General features: G+C 44.7%; 1 protein-coding gene across 1 annotated transcript in view; it reads right to left on the bottom strand.

The window, feature by feature from the left end:
- Positions 1-14441: 14441 nt before the first annotated feature.
- LOC144783905 (extracellular calcium-sensing receptor-like) overlaps positions 14442-15606 on the bottom strand; it is a gene marked incomplete at its 5' end in the record, with an annotated part of 98565 nt that continues 97400 nt past the window's right edge. Inside the window, one exon of the mRNA XM_078662646.1 lies at positions 14442-15361. Within this exon, the coding sequence (XP_078518772.1) occupies positions 14442-15361 (920 nt within the window). The remainder of the gene's footprint in view (positions 15362-15606) is intronic.

Genomic DNA, 15606 nt, shown 5'->3' with positions numbered 1-15606 from the left:
AACTGACTGAGGCAGAGATCCATTAAAGGTACAGGCTACACCCCCAAACCATCCTGGACCTGATAAGGGAGCATCCAACACCAAGGGTGCACGCAATACGACCACATGTGAAGGTGCTCTGTAGCCTACACATACTTGCATCTGGCAGTTTCCCGGGGGTGATAGCTGCGGTAGGTGGGGTGTCACAGAGTTGCCTGTCCCGTTTCTTTACCAAGTTCCTGGATGCCATGATGCAGAGAATGCATCACTACATAAGCTTCCCAACCACACAGGCGGAACTGCAGAAAACCAAGACAGACTTTTTTTCCAAGAGGCACAGTTCCCGCATGTTATAGGGTGCATTGATGGGACACACATTCCAATCTGCCCACCTGCTGCCACTGAGTACATCTACCAAAACAGAAAATCCACCCACTCCATTAATGTGCAGGTAATCTGCAATGCAGCCAACTTAATCACCAACATTGTGGCCAAATTTCCTGGGAGCACCCACGACTCAAACATTTTCCAGAACAGTGGGATCCACACACGCCTGGCTGCGGGAGAATTTGGAGAAGGATACCTGCTAGGTAAATCACTGTGACACACCCTGATGTATACTGCAGATGAATGTGTTGGTGAGTGTTATTAATGGCATTGTCTTTCCCACCTAGGTGATATCGCTTATGCTGTGCGGTCATTCATCCTCACTCCTTACCTAAACCCATTGACCCCAAGTGAGAGATGATATAATGTGGCACACAAATCAACACGCAACGTTGTGGAGCGCACGTTTGGACTATTGAAATGCAGGTTCTGCTGCCTCCACAAAAGCGGAGCTGCACGTCCATCCACTGCTGCAACTGCTGCTAGATCACCCATCAACTGCTTCAAGATCATCGCAATTTGTGCTATGCTGCATAACCTTGCCACTAAGAAAGATACAGAAGTGGAATTAACTGACTCTGAGGACGATGATGATGAATTTGCACAAACAGAGCCCAACGCAGCAGGAGTGGCGCCAGCACCAGATGGGAGACAAAGACAGACTGAGATCACACGCAACTATATTTGAGTAAGTAAGGACACACAGCCAGTTGTTGCATTTGAATGACATAGTTTATTATATTGGCACTACGCCACTACACGAAGGGCTCAACATGGCAGTCCTATTTGTAACCACCCTAGGAGGATATTATGGGTTAAGTCACCCAGTTAAGTAGACAAAGTGAAGCTTGTATTAACGCCTGTGGCATGCACACCATTGCTGGATTCCCTTTGCAGACTGTCATCACTGCCAATCGATCCAGTGCCAGCATCATGACGTCTGCTGCTCCTCCTGGTCTCAGTTGCAGGGGCCGTTATGCTGCTGCGACTTGTTGTCTCCTCACTGTCCCCCACATTAGCTGCACCAGCATTGGCAGCCTGAGTATTTAGGAGCACTTCAAGTGCAGTTGTAACTTTCACAAATCCCCTTGACACATCACGGCTGCAGTGTGCCATCCCTTCCTGCATGGCCACGGAGCGCCTGCAGAGCAGAGAAGTGGCAGGGGAGAGGCCGTTCATTGCCTTTGTATGATTCTCCCTCTTCTGTCTCTCCATGCGCCGTGCCATCCTGTCCTCATCAAGCTTGCTGCACACCAGCATCACTGACTGGGCATATCCCTCATGCCCTCAGCCATTTCCTTCATGCCCTCAGCCAGTGTCGTGTTCATTGAGCAGATGCCCTTCTCTATATTCTGCATGTTTGCAGTCATGTGTCTCATCTGGCGCAGGACTGATTATATTGCTTTCCCTTGCAGGTGCTGAAACTTTAACATGTTCGCCTCCAGACCTGCAAATACACCATGCTCCTCACCCTGCAAAGATGGACTGGGTTCCCTAGTCCTGCGGCGTCTGGCACCTGTGTGTGATCGCCCTGTGGGGGACTGTGAACCTGCATTATTGCCATCCACTGGCACCATTGACTGTTCTCCAAGGACAACTCCATCTCTTGGAGTCTGGCAACTGCATGCCTCCTGGGTCTAGTTACTGCTGTTGGTGAAGCTGCTGGTGATGCAGGTGGTGGTGGGGATTCAGGTGGTGGTGGTTATTCAGGTGGTGGTGGTGATGCCGGTGGTGGTTGTGATGCTGGTGGTGGTTATGATGCCGGTGGAGGTGGTGATGCCGGCAGTGGTGGTGATGCCGGTGGTGGTGGTGGTGAGGTGTGCCCTGCAGTTGGAATGGCCTCCTCCGTTCTCTCCCTCCAGGGTGCCTTTCCTGCCTTGTCATGTGCAGACCTGCGAACACAACTTGTACATTAGCTCACTTGTCTGGCAGCACTTCGTAACAATAATACACTTTCATTTCTGCCAATCTATCTGACTGTCCGCTGCTTGCTTATCACTAGGCTTTCCTGTTTTCAGTTTCTATTTTTGGTAAATTCTGGTGGTGTTTTTTCAGTGTTTTCCAGTGATTTCAATACCTAAAAAAAACAGTGCTTTTCAGTGGTTACTCATTTTCGCGACATAAAAAACAACTGAAACAGTGTTTTACCTGTGTTTATGAAACGCTTTGCTTTTATTATTGCTTTTTCCATTTTTCATCAGAAATTGTATACGCTCTACATTTCAGAAGCTTAATACAGTCATGAAATAGTTTTCATTGTCCTTTGATTCTGCAGCTTAGATTTAACAAGCATATGCAATGCAATAGGTCTCCCATTTATGCGAGTTTAAGCTATTGGCATAGTTAATGACAAAGCCTTTTATTTATGTTTTTAAAAACAAAAACAAAAAAAAAAGCCATTGTTATTTGCAATGCCAATAGCTCAAACTCGGGTACATTCAAGACCTACTGCATTGCAAATGCTTGTTTTAAATGAAAGCGTGAATTCGTCACTCAGCAAGTTGGAAGTTACAGTCTGTGTTCCAGAGTCGCTACCCCTCTCCTGCTCAGAGAGTGTTGCATTGCATTGTATCATCGATATAGCCCCCTCACACGTGTTGTGTGCGCGAAGCGCTGTTTGACACTTCATTTGGTGTCTTTCGAAGGAATTGCTGACTGTGCATATATAGCATTTTTGGCGTTGTTTACACGTGGGTACCATTGGCCGCCTGTGTCATAGGAGCCAGGAAGGAAGGAAGGAGGAAGAGGTGTGGTGCCGCGGCCAGGGCGACTGACTCCGGAAGCTGGGGACCACGGCAGATTAGTCCAGCACCATGTGACTCTGGGTAATAGCTTGCTTAATCTTCCGGACGGCCCCCAGCGCCTAGAGACCCTAATGGGTTATTGCGCACTTTACAAATGTGTCAGGTTGGTCATGTGTGGGTGCCCTTGTGGATGCGCTGTGACCCCCAGCAGGGTGTCTGTGTGGTGATTGGACCCTGTGTCGGCCTGTGTGTTGTATTTGTGTAGTTGCGTACCTGCGGCGGCGTCCGCGGCGGCTCATCTGACGGTAGTGTTGTAGGAGGTATATCACCGGATGCATATGGAGGGCTGGGTCCATGGCGTTCATGACCGGGTCTCGGCTATCTTGCTCCACTGTTGAGTTTCCGCCTGCTCAGGAAATGACCTATGTTTTGCTATCCTAATGTGGCGGACGTGAGTACTGCTGCTCGGGGGCGGAAAAAACAGTTTTTCAGCCCCGCCACCACCGCAGTGGTGCCACCGCCTGACATCCTAATGGGCCCCTTAATGTAGAAGGATTTCGACAAACTATTATGCTTATCAGCACATCGCACTTTCCTGAATATGAACGCGAATGTGTGAACGCAGTCTCAGCAAATATGGAGAAATAAATCCTGAAATGCCCTCTTTTGCAGGGTCATCAACTTCACTATACTATAGATTTGCATCAATCTTTCATAATATGCATACAGTGACTCATCTGGATTAGGCATTACTCTCATGATTTATGACCAATTGACTTGTTTCTGGGGAATGTTTGTTTTCAAATGCTCAATAATCAAATTATATTTCTGCTTAAAAATTGAGGCAGACTTATTGAGAGGGGCTTTTCGCTGTGGTTCTTCTTCTGACCACTGTAATATAGTCTTGTCTTTAGCCCACAAATGTAGGGCGACAATTGAAAAACATCCAAATCCACCTCTGTGAACCACTTCTCAGGCCCCTCTCTGAGCTTTATAAAATTCTTTGTACATGGAAAAAGATAACTTCTCAACCAAGGTTCACGCACATATGCTCCTCCCTGAATTTGACTTGACATGATTTTGACAATGCTTTATGATTTTGTTCACCACACAGCAAACCCCTGAGCAGAATGCAGTGAACTGGGTGCCCTAAAGCCTAGTCTGGAACCAAGAAAACTGGAAAGTACAGCACAAGACGAAGCCCCCAGGCAAGTGGAATTGTGGCACTGTAACAAAAGCAATCCTGAATGGGGTCACAATGAAGGAAAAATGTACAATAGTCAGTATGAAGAGAACATGAACAGCGACAAAGGTCTGTATTCAGTCTAGAAAAGAATATACAGGCATTGGAAGCAATGTTCATATCATAAATGCTTCGAAGAAAATGTGCTCCACTGGAAATACTTGAACCAGACACCCTTTCCAGATCAGATCAAGTCTATCATGGTAACAGTCCAACCAAGCTGTACCATAGTGCCGCTGAAGTATTGACTCCGCAAGTTCACAATACAAAGCTGCCTTTTCTTAAGAATGCTGCTTTGTCCTTGGCCATGGCCGAGTCACCATCTGCCTCAACATATGGAATGGGGATGAAGGAGAACAAAATACTAAGTGAGGGAAGCAGGCTGCTTTGTGTGATACAGAGCAAACACACACCACCCAGTTCCAGGTCACCACAATGATTTAGCAATGGGTTTTGCTACTAATGTCAGTTCAGCTTGTTGTATGATCAGAAACAGCATTAATAAGCTCAATTGCCTTAATAAAAACATGAGCAATACACTTTTGGAATTCAAGAGTAGATACAATGTGAAATGCAAACAAGAACAAAGGTATTTCTCAGGCTGGTAGGCCAGTGTCCATTTTTACGGGTCGTATCTTTCACCCGGTGGTGAGGATATGCCCTGCTCCCACTGGGGACGATGTGAGTTTTAATATTTTGATATAGAGAAAATTTACCCAAAGGTATTGGAGTACTTTACATAAGCATTAGGTCACCTTCATGGTCTTTTGGGCACAGGTAGATTACGTAATTTGCCTAAAATTGAGGATGTTTAACTGACACTGCGTGGGTGTGTTTTACATGTCCTGATAGTTAAATACTGCCAATTTTGTTTTTCACAATTGAAAGGCTATCTCTCCCATAGGTTATCATTGGAGCTGCCTTGTAAATCTTTCAAGTGTAATTTTCAATTAGGAAGAGATTGAGATTTGGAGTTTGGGCTCCCTGAACCCAGACTTTAAAGATACATCTTGTAGTGAAGTTGGTTTATAAATTGTGTGTTTGAAAATGCCACTTTTAGAAAATGGGCATTTTCTTCTTTAGCCATCCTGTACCTACCGGTGGAATCAATGTTTGCTTTAGACTGACAGTGGGCCTGTTTGTGCATTCACAATAGACAGTCACACAAAGGGTGCCGAGGTGTAACCTGCATATACTCATGGCCCATCACCAGGCTGATGGGTTTTCCTGAGCTAGAGTGGTGGGAGGAGTTGTCACTGACACCCATATAGGGCTGTGCATGTCCTCTCACAATGCTGTCCCCACCCCCATGGAGTGTGCCTGGACCGAAGGCAGGGCAAGGCAGTATTGTGTAAACTACAAAGACTTCTCTTTGATGAATGCCTACTTCTAAGACCAAAGGGGTATAAGTATGGGACCTAAAACCACAGACTTTTAGAACACTTCTGGATAAAGAGGAACCTCTGTCAAGGAGAAGAGATGAAGAGCTGTGAGGAGGAGTATGCCCCCTGTGTGTTGTTTTTCTGGGTTGACCTGCAGTTGCTGCTTCTACTTTGGAGAGGGAAAGGACAGGACTTTGCTTTTTATCCTGCTTATAAAGTTCCTCCAATGGGTTGTGTGTGCTTGCATCCTGTTAAGAAATCTCAGGGCCATTAAATACTTCATCAGCAGCATCCCTAATCTCCACGGCTGTAAGTTTTGACCTGCCTTGTGGTGCCAATTCCAGTTCTGGTCCCTCTGAGGTTGATTTGCTGTTTCTACTGTTGAACATCCATGCACCACCCTTCCAGCACCTGTTTTTCTGATGCAGCACCATGGTGCAGGAGAGGTTTCCACACACAGTAGCCATACGGCCGAAGAAATCGGCGCAGCGCCTGCCCATGGCAAAAAAAACATTGCAGCCCGAGTTCAGCGCGCCTTGTCTCTGAAGTCCGAGATCACTCCCCTGACTCTGATGCAGGTTCTGCAGTGCATCTGAAGCAATCGGCCATGTGTCCGGAGAGTCGACGCATCACCTCTCCGTGCAGAATGAAACATGCATCACCTCCGCTACATAGCAGTAGGGAACCGATGTATCACCTCCCCTGGAGCAAGGAACTGGCACATTATCTTCTCTGCAAGTAAGGAAACTATACATTACCTTTCCTGCGTAAAAGGAACTGACAAATTGCTGGGTTTTCCGTCCCCTCACCTCCCATGCACCTGTTTCTGCTTTGTGATTTTGACGCATCCCAGGTACTGAGTTCAAAAAGTGACCCATCTATAGCTTTAGATGGACTGAACTGTTTTTACATTTTAAAAATGATATTTTTATATGTATGTTGGATTTTTGTCAATATGGTCTTCTTTGGTTTAGTAAAGATACTTTGTTCTTCTAAACTGTTTTGGTGTCCATTTGCAGTGTTTTCACTGTGTTATTCTGTGTGCTATGTACAAATACTTTACACATTGCATCTGAGATAAGCCTGACTGCTTGTGCCAAGCTACCAAGGGGGCGAGCAGGGGTTATCTTGGGTGCATAATCACCTTACCCTGACCAGAAGGAACGGTCCAAACTTGTACAGGGTGCAAGTCACTGCTAACTAGAGACCCCCATTTCTAACAGAAGGGCAAACCATTAGCTAGGTGGAATAGGATTTTCTATCATCATTTGCGACGGAGTACCTTTACCACCTAGATATAAATCCTCCCCTCAGTCCTTTAAGTAAAGCCACCTTAGGATTATACTTCTAAACCACCTAAGACCTCTGGGGAGGTAGTAAGAAACTAACTGAGTGTCAGGCAGAGGCCAGTAGCAGAGTCCATTCCAGGTCCACTTGACACTGGTAATGCATTGTTGCTGACGTCAGACGCTAAGCAGAATCAGAATTGCAGAATCGCGAAGGGACAAGCAGGGCACAATGCATCTCAGAGGACGCTGTGGTCGATGCTGGGCTCACGGCAGGACAGGAGTGCTGGCATGGGTTAAGGCATTGGGGATGCCGACAGCCTGGCACGCAGTTTGCGTGGCTACTGAGAAATAAGGGAGCAGAACTGTTTGTTCACCAGCTGCTGGCACACCATCTTCTTAAGAACTGCCTACTACAACGTCAGCCCCCCAGCCCGCTGCTGCTAACTCCTCTGGGAGCTGCACGCTTGATGCCACGAGTTAAAGAATAACAAAGCGGTCAGCTGCATAAGGGCGGAGCTGACCCGCTTCATCAAAGAGACATTGCAGGTGGTACTGAGGTTGGACCCAAATTGCAAGGGCAAACAAGTTTTCTTGGGGACAGGAATTATCCATGGTGCTTCTGAGGAGAGTGGCAAGGCGAGGCATGGCTGCAGTGCTAATGCTGCAGCCAGAGGGTTGAGCCAGAGAAGTGCAGAAATGGTAAGACTAGGTTTCGAAACAGTTTATTTCTCTCTGCGTGCTCAACCGCCTTCACTATCTGTTCTAAGAGCAAAGCCGTCACCACCGCTCTCCACTTTCACTACAGATGCAGGGGGGCCTAGTTCACTGCCCGATTGCCAGACCTCACTTCTCCTACTGTGCCTCCAATAACCCACAGAACCCGCAACTATCCATAGTAACAAGCTAACAGTCACCTTGAGGCCAGAACACGCTTGTGAGACAACATACACCCCCAGCACAACCAACAGGGGGCACACAAGCAGAAGAAGGTCTAGCAGAATGCCAAAAAGGAAACAATTGACTCAATTAATGTCGGCCATTGAGGGGAAAGTCTCTTCGCCTTCAGCAATCACCCAAAACACCGATGGACCCCAGAAACATTAGAAGGAGTTGGGCACTCACTCTGCAGATGTACCTCACTTCTAAAACACCCCCAACTTCATACCAACAGGTTTAATCACCCATTACTTTCAGGCCTCACACACCATCATACATGCCTCCTCAGGCAACTCAAGCTCCTCAAGTACATTAAGTAACACAGGCAGACAAAATACAGCAATGCTAAACATAATTTTGTGCAATCCCTTGGCACTGAGCAACCACAAAGCTCCAACAGGGAAATGTAAGTCCTGATCCTGCCTAAGGCCATGTGGGAACCGGAGCAGGGGCACATGGGGAAATCAATCACCCTCTCCAACAGTCCTTCAATATCTGAGGCAAACCCAATGATCCCGAACCCTCAGGCCAAGAGCAAACTCCAAGAGAGAAATAAGACAAATAACACCTGATAAGGCGTCCACTTGTGAAGTCCTTTGTTAGAGTTATTGCCACACATATCTACACGCCCAGCCCAGCTGCCTTCTGGCTACCTTACCCGACCCAACGAGTCCAGACATGAACTGCAAGATGGAACACAACTAGGATCTGGGCAACCTGTCAGCATATTTTTACTATAATCTTGAGTCAAAAATTGAAAAAATGCTGAAGCTGCTTAGAGCACTGGGAGCAGCACAATAAGTTTCTCCCAACATTCTGGCAAAGACGAACTTGCGAATGACCTCCATCTGTGCCTCTCAAGATGCAAGGACCAGAGCACTGCTCTGCCATTCTTATAAATGGAACTACAGGTCGATCATTTACAGTCCATATCTGTCTAGCAGAGCTGAGCACCAAGATTGACCTTATTGAAGTCAAAATCCAAAGCAGATCAGAAGGCGGGATGTGCTTGTGTACACACATCAACGAAAAATTGGCTACAGTTCTCGAGGTTTTAATGGAGCTTGTTGCCTCAGTTAGATGTATGGTTAACACCCCTGCAGACAAAAGGCACCCTGTACATGCCCACATAAGCAGGGAAGCCATGAAACAGATGGGATAAGCCATAGCACACTAGGAACACATATGATAACCCATAATGGCACTCTTGGGAGCACAACCCAAAGTCCCTGCTAAATCAATCATCCTCTAACACCAGTAGCAGTCCCTGCAATCTTGGTCAGTGGTCCAAAGTTGATACCAAGGAGACAGCAACTCCTTCAACCCAGCTAATCAAACCACTTTCGAGGAAGTGAATAAAAAGCTAAGGAAACAGCTTAAAAAGACTGCAAAAACCAAAATAGCTGCATTATCGACAACTACCTGTTAAACTCGCAATCCTCAAACTAAACGGGTCCCATTACAGTTGTACCTGATATTCACTTCAAGGGAAGGCACGGAGAATACGAAAGACCAGCTTACACGACAAATTGCCCCCTCCTAGACAAGCAAGGAATGGGTAGACGCAAGTACCCAAGTTGCACTAAACAGCAAACCATGCACAGAATCCATTGGACCTTCAGGTAATGTCTTTAATATCCCTTCTTCGCTTCTAAACGGTCAGTTCAATGACCCCTCCACTACTGGACTCATTCAAAATGAGCCCTCAACTTTGGTATTTGATGTGCTAAGCGCCTCACTCACATCCCACACCAGAAGACCATAAGCAAACTATTCCAAGGCAACAACATCCATCTATGAGATTGTGTTTACTCCCCACTGTCATATAAAAGCCTAAGACCTTGCAGAGGCTATGCTAAAAAAAAAATTAACAGTGACACTCACAGGAAGTCAACAATAGTAGGCATAAACCAACAATCATATGAGGTCGCTATGGTGAAGAAAGTGCATCTTCTTGCTAAAAGGGGAATAGACATCAAACAAAACCACCTAGAGAAAGATCCATATGTGCTCTAGGCCTAGCTGGACTCAGGGGAATGAACAGAATCAATTACACTCACACTAACCAATTGGAACTCAACAAGTGTATAACCCTCAAAATATCACACACAAATGAGCAAAGGGTAGCGCACTCTATGGCCGCCAGAACAGTTACGGCTGGCTTTGCCCACATCAACTTTCCCTTAACAGTACTCTTAACATGATTCAAAGCAATAAATTAGAGGAGAACACTCCCAGATCACCACTAATAATACTATCATGGAATGTGGCAGGCCCTCAAGAAAAACTTAGAGGATAACTCAGCCTGTCATTACAAGGAGACATTCTATGCCTGCAAGAGACCTGTGCTACAAGTACAACTACACTGCTTGGAAATTACGTTCTTCAATCCCCAGTGATAAAAATCAACATCTTCTACTGTAAATTTCGTCACAAGGAGCCAACAGTTATGAGGGGACTGATATGATCCTTATTACAAGATGACAATAACTAGCCACTACTTGCAACATTGCACATATTGGTTCCTAGATAACAGATTATAGCCTAATCCTTATACGCCAGGCATAAAGCAAATATCTCGTTATTACGAATACAAGCCATTTAGTTGTATCAGATTCGAACACACATAAGGCATCAGTTTAGAGGACAGAAGGTGACAAGCCAGAAATAACCACCATCTTCTGATGTGTGCATAGTAAAGATAGACAAACATAGGGTGTTTGATTGATTCTGTGCTTAAGCTACACACTGAACACGATGGCGAAACGGTTGTATTCTTCCATTTGCTTTTGGTGGCATTAAGTGGCAGAACCCAACACTAAACTTTATGTAAATTGTGCGTGCTTGAGGGTGTTCAATGTCATCCATAAAAACTTCAAAATGAAAACAGTTTATAAAATCTAAGAATCTCTGCCAACGCTTACAGACAATTACACTGCAGTGCACAACCACCACCGATGGGTCTCCAACTGCGCCGACACCCTGGCACCCTCAAGAACTGCACTGCGTCATTACGTTACGCTTGCATGATGGCAGGCGTAAGGGTGACGCAGTACCACAGGGATAGGCTGGCCCCTTGCATTGCTGGAATTGCGTCATGGTTATAACACGACTGCAGAAATGGGTGACTTTAGCGCAGACAGATACGTCAGGATTCCAGACGTATCTGTCATTACTTGCGTCATGGAGTTCTGTCCAGTATATACAGCGCATCCGTGGTGTCGCAAGAAGGGGGTACTAAAAAGTGTTTCAGCGCTGTCTTGTCGCAGCGATGCAACACTTTTCATGGCTGACTCCTAGGAATGCGCACTATCTTATTGATGGTGCGCAGTCCTGCCCTGTAGTTTTGTCGCAGGGCTGTTCAGCAACATTGCTTGCAGTGCAGTCCAGCAACAAAACTTGCTGAAATGTGGCCCCAAGGGTAATCTCCATTTTTAAGACCAACTATTTCCTGGTCTCAACAAACTGCCTCTAACTGAAGTTAGAGGCAGTTTTTTTGGTCCTCCAAACTTAAGGAATCCCCTTGTACATATTGTGAAGTGTGGTCAGCGGCCGTTTTTGCAGGGGAATGCCTCCCTTGCATGTCATTATCGCTAACAGAAGTGGCGATCTTTAGAATGGATGTTTTTGCCGGAAAACTGCAGCTAACAGAGGTTAGCAGCAGCTTGTACATATGGCAATTAAAATATTGCCGCAAGACCGTGGGAAAAGTGCCTCTTACGCAGCGTTAACTCCTTGTACATATGCCCCTGTATTGTTTTTGTCCCAGAGTGCGACCAATGCCCCTGCAATGGCAGGTATCAAAACTCCAATATGATTATTTGCGGATGATACCCTCCTAATTTCTAAGACACCATGAGGCCTACAGCATTTGCTACATCTTTTTGAGGAATTCTGCAAGTGGGGCCTCAAGATCAATACTTTAAAAATGAAACATAAGTCATTCCCTCTCGTTTCTTTTCTCTTGACTCCCTTAAAATTATTATTTCTGCTCTCATCACTTCCCGCCTCGATTATGGCAATAGCTTGTTCGCTGGCATTCCTGCCTATGAAACCCGCCGCCTACAAGCTATCCAGAATCAGGCTGCCCGTCTTATCTTTCACTTGCCCAAATCCCATCACATCACTCCCGTCCTCAAATCCCTTCACTGGTTGCCCATCTTGCAGAGATCCCTGTTCAAATTGGGGTGCCTTGTTTATCGGGCCCTTGATCACTCTGGACCGGCTTTCATCAATTCTCTGATTTCCCTTCACACCCCTGCCCGCACTCTCCGTTCATCATCTTCTGCCCTCCTCACTGTTCCCCGCTTCCGCAAATCCCGCACTGGTGGAACCCGCTTTTCTGTTCTTGCTCCCCGGTTCTGGAACTCCCTTCCTCTCTCTATGCGTTCGATTCCTATCTTTTCTCATTTTCGTAAAGCGCTCAAAACTTTCCTTTTTGTCCAGGCCTACCCCCGCTAATCCTCCTGGCCCTGTCTGTCCGGTTCTTTAGAGCTCCCAGCGCCAGGAAGCCGTTTGGCCATCGCGCGCTTTACAAATATTTTCATTCATTCATTCATTCATTCAATCAACCCAGAAGTTATAGGGGAATAGTAACGTTGGGAGGTATGTCACTTAAGCACACACATTTTCAATTATCTAGGCATCACTTTGTTGTCTGATATGGTCTGGATACCTCAAGTGGATGCCACGTCCATGAAGTTTAGGCATATTTGCGGGGTCATTTTTAAGGAACACAGCTGCTCTCACAGTTAACCAATAGGCCTGGCCATACAAATTTATGATACCAAGGCTTTGAGCTCTGTCCTGTATTGCGCTGAACTATAGGGGTTTTCTGGCATTGCAGCATTAACTATAGCTGAGAAAAAGTTTTTAAGAAGTCTAACTCGCCTCCCTACTAGTACTCTGTTGAAACCTTTAATGCTAGACCTGGGCAGAAAAGAAATTGCTCTTAAAGTTAGATTGTGCCCACTTTTATATTGGAGAAAGGTATTGTCCACCCCCAAATTCTAACACTATGTCATGGCTTTGAGAGATGTGTTAGTGGCATACCAGTTTCTTAAGGTAACATGGTTACAACAGTTTAAAGCACTGCTAATAGACATAGACCTGAGGGGTATTTAATGGAAGGGTTCATATAGTTCAAATGCTACAACCTCCTAGAACCATACTGCAATACAGTCATAGTACCATTAGACAGGATTATTTACTTTTAATTCAGGGTTGATACATTGCCCCTGAGAGCTTTTAGACGTTCTTGGGCTGCTGGTAGGGATGCATTGTGCCATGGTCATGACGCTTACTCAGACACAGTTGCCCATGTCCCTTTTGTTTGCCCCAGCTATGTTTCCTCAGCGGAAATGGCTCCATCCACTCTGCAAAAATCTGGAGACCAGAAGTAGTGCTAATATACTCAGAAATTTGAGAACTGATCCCAGTTTCACAATAGCTGTTGCAGTTGCCAAGTTCCTGAGCTCGCTGTGGATATCGAGGTTAAAGGTCCTCCCCAAAAACTGAAATCACGGTCCATTGAACACATTAAAGATCTTTTCAATTTTGTATAGTCAATACTGATATGCATTAGAGAGGTTCCACTTTTCATCAGGTTATTCCTGCTGCTAATACATAATATTCAGCTGAAATCTATACAGCTCAGCCAAGGGTAGACATGCTGTGATGCTCCTGCTACTTTCATGTCTTATCAACACAAAATATGAAAAGCATACCATATCAGACATAGCTATGTACATGTAAGTTGGCATGGACTTCTTTTTAATTGTGACATGTTTTAAGTATTTTATAGATTTTATTGTTTCGAACAACGATATGAATCTTATATGCATTTGGATTGTATAGTTGATATTTATGAGAAGTATAAGATGGCTGACTATAAGACATCTAGGCAATTATAATTCGTTTGATTATGCATATAATGTTTAATAGTGATTCTGGTTTGCAATACGCGTTACCTCCTTCCTGAAATGCTTTTATGTTTTTACCCGAAATAAAGCTAAATGAAATTTAATAATTTTAATAATTTTATTGCAAAAAATGTGATTGTACCTTTGTTCAACCTTAGATATCACAAGACTGAGAAGATAATAAACCAGCCCAAGATTGTAAATATTTCTCTATGCCTAAAGACAGAAAATTGATTTGAAGTGGAGTAGGGACCTCAAGCCTATATCAAAGGGTATATGTCTGAGCTGAAGGTAGATGGTTTAGATGATAAATGTATTCATTAATTGCATCTGCCTCGTGTTTTACTTTCATCACATTTGAAATTCTAACAATATATAGATAGAGGGCATTTTTATAATTTACACATTTAGATGCTTAACGCTTTATTTTCCAGAACAGCAGCAGAACAATGATACGAATGCACATACAGGGAATTTGAGGAATCACAGTTTAAGTTCAAGATCTATCAATCCAAATAATTTTAACTGCTAAATGCATTTAGTTAATTTCAACAATGTTTTTAATTTGTTTTGAAGTGCATTGCTGATGTTTTCATTAAAAATTCCCTTGAGTTCCTTTCTGGTCTTACAAGCATGATGTAAATCTTGGGTGCAAATATACAAAACAGAAGACCTGCACCAGAAGACAAAATTGCAAAAATCTCTACTGCAACCAGGTACTTTCCTTTTGTGCTGAGATAAGCTGGGATGAAAGAGAGCCAGACACTGACAAACACCAGCATGCTGAAGGTGATGAACTTGGCTTCATTGAAATTGTCTGGTAAATTTCGAGCCAGAAAAGCAATCCAAAAACTTATACATGCCAATAATCCCAAAAATACCAACATGCAATAGAACATCAAGATGGAACCCTCATTGCATGCAGCTTCGATCTTCACATTGACAGCACTGTTGTTTAGTTCTGGGAAAGGAGGTGATGTTGTCAGCCAGATAATTGCAAGGCTCAGTTCTATGGTGGTGCAGCTCAGTATGATTGTGTAAGAAGTTCTTGAGCTAAGCCATCTTCTGAAATTGCTGTTGGGTTTGGTAGCCCTAAAGGCGATGACCACCATGATTGTTTTAGCCATCACACAAGAAACAGCAAGTGAGAAGGATACAGCAAATATCACTTGACGGAGCATGCATGTCACTCTGTTGGGTCGGCCAATGAAAACCAAGGAACAAAGGAAGCATGGCATGAGGGCTACTAGAAGAATATAACTGAGATGAAGGTTGTTAGCTCGCACCACTGGTGTATGCCGATACCTTATAAAAATACACACAATTCCCAGAGTGTTGAGAAAGAAGAAGATGGAGATCAAAGCCAATATGTAACCAAGTGGTTCCATGTAGGACAAGAAATCTGTAATCTTTGCTATGCATTGGACCTTGTCACCGGATGACCATTGATCTTCTGGGCACTTCAAGCATTCCAAGGCATCTGAGGATGACAAAGGCAGTTTTTAGGAAGCAATGTGATGCTGAGGTATGAAATGCCACCCAACAACTGGTTTGCAAAGAATGCTTTTACCATATGCTATGAATATATAGGAAAAATACATTTACGCTTGTCTAAGACTATATGTATCACCATGGACTACTCTTATATCAGACAATACAAAAGTGAAATGTCTTTCCACCTCAATCCTGCACATCCACACCCCAATTTCCTAACACTCTGCGCTG

This window comes from Lissotriton helveticus, chromosome 10, assembly GCF_964261635.1.
Source record: "Lissotriton helveticus chromosome 10, aLisHel1.1, whole genome shotgun sequence".
Taxonomy (NCBI): Eukaryota; Metazoa; Chordata; class Amphibia; order Caudata; family Salamandridae; genus Lissotriton; species Lissotriton helveticus.
The sequence above is the reverse complement of the archived record's forward strand: the minus strand, read 5'-3'. Positions and strand labels throughout refer to the sequence as shown.